This window comes from Suncus etruscus, chromosome 5, assembly GCF_024139225.1.
Source record: "Suncus etruscus isolate mSunEtr1 chromosome 5, mSunEtr1.pri.cur, whole genome shotgun sequence".
Lineage (NCBI taxonomy): Eukaryota > Metazoa > Chordata > Mammalia > Eulipotyphla > Soricidae > Suncus > Suncus etruscus.
The window spans coordinates 10,052,080-10,058,652 of NC_064852.1; the positions used below are offsets into that span (position 1 = coordinate 10,052,080).

At 49.4% G+C, this 6,573-nt stretch overlaps 1 protein-coding gene across 1 annotated transcript in view; it reads left to right on the forward strand.

Annotated features, from left to right (window-relative positions):
* Positions 1-1,748, forward strand: part of KIF12 (kinesin family member 12) — an 11,314-nt gene extending 9,566 nt beyond the window's left edge. Inside the window, exons 17-19 of the mRNA XM_049773799.1 lie at positions 964-1,064; positions 1,158-1,282; positions 1,633-1,748. Of these exons, the coding sequence (XP_049629756.1) occupies positions 964-1,064; positions 1,158-1,282; positions 1,633-1,748 (342 nt within the window). The remainder of the gene's footprint in view (positions 1-963; positions 1,065-1,157; positions 1,283-1,632) is intronic.
* Positions 1,749-6,573: the final 4,825 nt, after the last annotated feature.

Below are 6,573 nucleotides of genomic sequence, written 5' to 3' on the forward strand. Positions count from 1 at the left end.
GGTCACATCCAGCAGCACTTAGGTTACTTCTGCCTTTGAGTTCAGAAATTACTCCTGGCAGGCTTAGTTGACCATATGGAAAGTCAGGGATCAAACCTGGGCCAGCCATCTTTCTTCCTTCCCTTTTCCTCTTTCCTCCCCCTTCCTTCTTCCCTCCATCCTTTCATTCCTTCCTCCTTCTCTCCCTCCCCCTCCTTCCTTCCTTTCTTCTTTCTTTCTTTCTTTCTTTCTTTCTTTCTTCTTTTTTCTTTCTCTTTCTTTCTTTCTTTCTTTCTTCCTTCCTTCCTTCCTTCCTTCCTTCCTTCCTTCCTTCCTTCCTTCCTTTCTTTCTTTCTTTCTTTCTTTCTTACATTTTATTTCTTTCTTTCTTCCTTCCTATTTCTTTCTTTCTTTCTTTCTTTCTTTCTTTCGTTCTTTCGTTCTTTCTTTCTTCCTCCTTCCTTCCTTCCTTCCTTCCTTCCTTCCTTCCTTCCTTCCTTCCTTCCTTCCTTTCTTTCTTTCTTTCTTTCTTTCTTTCTTTCTTTCTTTCTTTCTTTCTTTCTTTCTTTCTTTCTTTCTTTCTTTCTTTCTTTCTTTCTTCTTCCTTCCTTCCTCCTTCCCTTCCTCCCTTACAACCTTCCCTCCACCCTCCCTCCCTTTCTATCTTCCCTCTCACCAGTCATTTGTTCACCTGTTTACATGGGACTCGTCTTTCCATGTGCTCATCCGTGTACTTCCTCTTCATTAGTAACTGTCCCTGAGTTGCTTTGTGCTAGCCTGTGAAGGCACAGGGCATGCAGACACAAAGCAGACATGCTTCCAGTCCATAAGGTCTCCAGAGCAGCTGCAGCCACTTCCTGTACCCAAAAGATGCAACCAACAACTGCACTTGGTGCCCTGGAGGGTGGGTACAGCAGGGGAGGGTGTGCGTATGTGGAGAGGTCTGGCTGAGGCTCCCCAATGTGACTGTCATATCTCCTGCAGGAATCTGACCCAAAGACCCCGAGCCACATGTCTCTGTCTGCTCGACCACCACCCTTGGTGCCCCCAGCTAACCCTTGCCCTGTCATGTGCAAGCGAGAGAGGTGGGCTCAGCTCTGGGGCACAGGGTTGGGTAAGGCAAGACATAGGGGCTTGTGGGCTCCCCTCCCATCATCATCTCATTCTCCCAACCCCAGGGGTCACAACGAATGGATTCAGACCCGTGTCCTGGCTGAGATGCTAACTGAGGAGGAGGAGGTGGTGGTACCCTCCGCACCCCCACTGCCCATGAGGGCCCCGAATCCACCGCCAGTGTCCAGAGGTAAAAAGACGGAGGAAAGGGCCAACTGAAGTTTCCTGGGATCTTGGGTCAGAACTCACTTTCTTCTGAGTCTCCCACCTCTGCAATGGGGTGCATGCTGGGAAGGGACTGAATTTGCTTCCTGGAGCTGCCCAGCTGTTGAAGTTCCCAGTGCAGGCCAGGGTTGGGACAATACCAATGCCTGAGACCTCCTCTTGAGAAATCTGAGAGCCTAGGTGAGGAGTAGGGCCTTGCAAGATGGCAGCCTGCAGTCTCCCTAGAGCAAACTGAGAACCTGGGGGTCCGGATGGAGGTAGGAAGGATCAGGAGCCTGTGCCATTGCAGACCTAAAGTATCCCTGTGATTTTCAGGTGGACCTGCAGTTCCAAACCTTGCCCGGAAACTCGAGGCCCTCAAGGACCAGATCGGAAGCTCCCTGCGACGGGGCCGGAGTCAGGCCCCAGCCACCCAAAGCACAGCTAGCTGAGTCCTTCCTCCATGGACAGAGCAGAGTAGTAGAGCACTGACCTTGGGCTGCACACTGTGCTCCTGGTTGTCAGCCTTCCCTTCTGTTCCAAGACATTATTTGGGGCCTTCCTGCCCTATAGCTGGGCTGTGTGTGTGTGTGTGTGTGTGTGTGTGTGTGTGTGTGTGTGTGTGTGTGTGTGTGCACGCATGCATACAGAGGAAGAGATCGATAACACCAAATCAAGGAAGATGAGACTGGATTCAGGAGACATCAGGCAGTGGGTGACAAATGGATAAATAAATCTGGTTGATCCCAGGGTGTGGGCATTCGTTCTCTTCCCCAAGGCACCCAATGGTTAAGGCAAAAACATATGGTGGATGCGGGTTCCCCTATTTGATTAGGAAGGTTTTGGGTTCTTCTTGCCTATATTGGCTAAATTCTAGTCTAGTAACTAATTTGTGCTGGTGTGAGGGCTGGAGGAAGGAGTGTTTAGCCAATCCATGAAGGAGGTCTGGCTTTGCTGGCAGGTGGTGGATGGCAGGCGTTTTGGAACAGATGTTTTCACTCATGGACTACATCCCTGGCCCAGAGCATGCCCTTCTGCATCCATAAGGGGTCCCACCAGCTCTTCCTGTACTGGTGATATGAAGACCCAAAAAACTGGGGGAGTCTCATTCAGACTTAAAATGGATTATTCTGACTGTGGTAGTTTGGATTGTTGCTTCCTTCTCCAGAGTCCTTATCTCACTCCCTGCTTGCTTAGTGGCCCTGCTTGCTGGGAGGTCCCCCACCCTCTACCCCCACCGAAGACAGGGGAAGCCCCTGGCAATGAGCGTGAGAGCTTCCTCCTGCTGTGTTGGGAGCAGACAGGGACCACCCAGAGGTGCCCTGGCTTGCTGCTTCATTCTTTGTTTGCATCATTCCTTCCCACTGGAGCCCAACATGCATTTCCAGCTGTCCAACTCCAGCTCCACAAAACCCCACTCCCACAGATTCCCCTGAAAGACAGGAGGCCGGGACTCACTCTCCCCAATCCTCAGTCCAGCATCCTTACCTGAGAATGCTCACTTGGCTGTTTCCCTAAACCTGGACGAGTTGTCTGGCCAGTCACAAAGCCATGACTTCTTGCTGAGAACTAGTAGCTTTCCAAGGGCATTTCTACAACCGAGAAAACCAAGGGTCTCTCTCAATGCTGGAATGGAACGGTACTCACAGAAATCTTGCAGCTTCAAAGGGTCTTCCCCAAATTCCAGATCTTTATCTGATATCTCCAGATGTGACACTTGTGTTCACCTGGAGGGAATTCCCTGCTATCTTTGCGGTGGTGGAGGAAATGATTCACGAGTACTCAGAAGACCAGCCCTGAGTTTCTAGGATAATAGTGATCTGAGATGTTTCATCATTGGGTTCTCCAGCTCTGCAGAAATCCCATGTGGAATGCGGGATACATGGCTGAAAGGCTGGGAAGTATCGTCTTGGGTAGCCAATTCCCAGCCAGACCCCAAAAGATGGGGTCAACCCTAAAACATGGACTCCCCATTACCCACCTTCTGCCTTTTCTACCAGCTGCAATTTCTTGCTCTTTCCTGCATTCTGGATGTACCCCACTTTGATTCATTCAGACCATCTCTCCTTTGTCCAAAAACATTTGCCTCCGGTTTATATTTCATTTTATCCACAACTCATTGATTTTGGCCCCTTGGAGGAATATGTTTGTGTTCCATTCAATGATGGTTCTAGTTTCCTCTCCTGTTGGGGTCACTTTCTTTCTTTCTTTGAAGCTTAGAAGTCTAATGGGACAGGGCTGAATGTGAGAAGATGATCTTGGTAGATTGGCCAGATGGTTGAAGATCAGAAATAGGGCCAGGAGAGTCCAATGTCTAAATCTGCCCTGTCACAGACATAATCTGTGAATCGAACAAGCCCCAGACCTCACTGAATCCTGTACTGATTGACTAGCAAGGAGAAACTTTGGAGAGGAATGAAGGATAACCAGAGACTTCCTTCCTGAACCCACAGCTGCCCTCACTGGTCATGCTCCCTCTCTCTCTCATCAACCTTCCTCCAAGTAAACCCCCTAGAAGGCCTAGTTAGTCTGTCCTATTAGATGTGGGGGACTCTGGCTCAGACACAACTGCCTTGTTTTCAAAGAGCTTCCAGCCAAGTGAAGGAAAAGACTTACAAAAGCCACGTTGCTAGGCAGGGGAATAAAGAACATTAATAGGCTCAGGGGTCAATGACTCCTTGTTCCCAGCACTTGTCTTGTTCATCTGTTCTCATCCGCTCAAGCCTCCTAACAGCCACTGACATATACAATTGTGACAGACACATCGTGGCCTTCCTTCAGCAGAGGGAAACCAAAGCAAGATGGAGTCCATCCATTCATGGAGTGGTCCAAGCAAGCTTGGTTACCAAATGTCAGAATTGAGATTCCTATTGGGATTTGTTTGACTCTTCACCCCTAGACCAGAGGCCACCCATTAGGACCACAGAAGAGTGGGGTTGAGGAAAAAGGATAGTTTCCAGCTAATTTGGGAGCCATTGAGGGGAAGCCTCTCTGGGAAGGTTGTGTCCACCCAGATCCAACACAAAAGTCTGATGAAAGGCAGACTGAAACCCTCAACTGTTTCACCATGATGTAACACCCCCACCCCAGATAAGAGACTTCATTTTAACTGACCCCCTGAAGCAAGTTTCTGTGTGGTGTAACGCAAAACAGAAAGAATTAGGAAGGAAGCACTGAGGGCCAGAAAGAAAGTAGGTAGGGCATTTGACTTGCATGTGTGACCCAGGTTTGATCCCCATTAAATCCCAAGCCTTGTCAAAATTAATTTCTGAGTACCATTTGGTATGACCCCAAAACAATACCAACAACAAAAAAGGGAAACTTGAGGTCTAATCTTTGTGCATGTGGTAAGGGGCTAGGGTGGAAAGAGCCCTAGGTCAATCTCCATATGAACCCAGGGTTCTGGAACCTTGAGCAGAGTCACCCCCTTTTCACCTGCACATCTCATCAGGCTCAGAAAACTGAACTTAATCTCTCTGGGCTTCAGCCATCTCCTCTGTAAAGGGAGGCCAAGTTGGTCAGCCAGGAAAGGCTCTTAAAGGCTGGTAGGGGGTGCTGTGAAGATTGCAAGAATGCCACCATAAAATGGGGATGCTCCTGGTTGGTGTTTGGTGCTGAGTCCAAAACAGCAGCCATTCCTGATCCCAGGGCTGATGGTCTTTGAGTGCCAGTGTCTCAGGTAAGCACTGGAGTGATTGTCTAGAACTCTGACCCTGCCAAAAGCCAACTGCACAGGCTGAGGCCCCTTGTCTTGCGGCTCTGAACACAACCTTCAGGGGGAACAGAAGCCTCTGTTGGTGCTTTGGGAAAGCTTAGCCCAGCTGGTCAGACTGTGCACAGAGCAGCCACTGTGGGGAGATGCATTTGTTTGGTTAGGAACATCCCATAGGACTCAGCCTATCTTAAGCTTCAGAAAAGAGTCATTTTTGGTCCTTACAAGAGCGAAGGAAGGCCATTAGCTTGGTCAGTCAGGAGTTGGGCTTGTACAGACAAATAGCAAGGAATCACAGCACCCCAGAACGCAGTTGCACCTTGTTCTCAGGCTCTTCATGGACTTGCTGTCTTGGTAGGTTGCATCAGCAAGAGTGACTCCCTGAGCACTGGAAACTTCCATTTCCAGCCACTACAAAATAGATATAAATGGTCCTGGGTCATATCGGTTTTAGGCTGGTAGATCTGGCAAAGTAGAAGCTAAAGGCTGAACATTCACCAGAGCATTTTAGACTGGCTTTGAGTGTGGAAGTTTCTAGCATTGCCATTTCTGTGGGCAGGCTGGACAGGCCACTGATTTTTCTAGAAAGTCTCTGCTTCCCCCTGGTGGACACACACGGAGCCACACAATCTGAACCTTGGAGGTGTCGGAGTTTAGCTGTGCATGCTCAGAGGGCAGTGAAGGGGTGGTTCTCCCCTGTTCCTTTCACAACCGCCCCCATTCAGTTCTTACCTCAGCCCTGTCCAGTGAGAGTTAGCCGGCTTGCAAGGATGGATGGAACAGGTGAGAGCAGGGAGGTGACCAGGTGACCAGTCACTGAGTCAGCAGGCCCAGGACTGTGGCTGCCAAAACTGCAGGATGGACTGTAGAAAGGGGACAAATGGTATGGAGGAGCCAGCAGTGAGAGCCACTGTGCCTTGCTGCTTAAAAAGCAAGGGACCTTCTAGAAAATTCCGTGTCAAGTTCAGACTGCTCAGCAGACCCCTAACTCTGCTCAAGTTTGCCATGAAGGGTCACATCCAGGGCACAGGGCTGTCAGGCAGCCCCTCCCCATATGAGTAGAAGGACCCCGACCTTGGCCTTCCCTGTGGCCTATTTTCTGATGCCTAGAGCCCAACACTCCTTGTATTCTGGCTGGTCCCTGTCCCCAGGGGACCATCACTTCTTCCTGGAAGCCCTCCTAGACAGTGCTTACCAGGCTCCCCACTCCTGCTGCCTCCTCATCTCTCCTGGTTATTTGTCCCTGGGAATGATCCCCTTTTCTTCCTGCACACCTGGAGAGCAAGGGAACCCTTTGATCTGACCTCATTGTCCCACATGCTTGGCCTTAGCCATATACCATGGACCCCCACTCTGTCCTATGATTTCCAAATGCATCTTCCTTCCTTCCTTCCTTCCTTCCTTCCTTCCTTCCTTCCTTCCTTCCTTCCTTCCTTCCTTCCTTCCTTCCTTCCTTCCTTCCTCCTTTTGTTCTTTCTTTCTCTTTCTTTTTCTTTCTTTCTTTCTTTCTTTCTTTCTTTCTTTCTTTCTTTCTTTCTTTCTTTCTTTCTTTCTTTCTTTCTTTC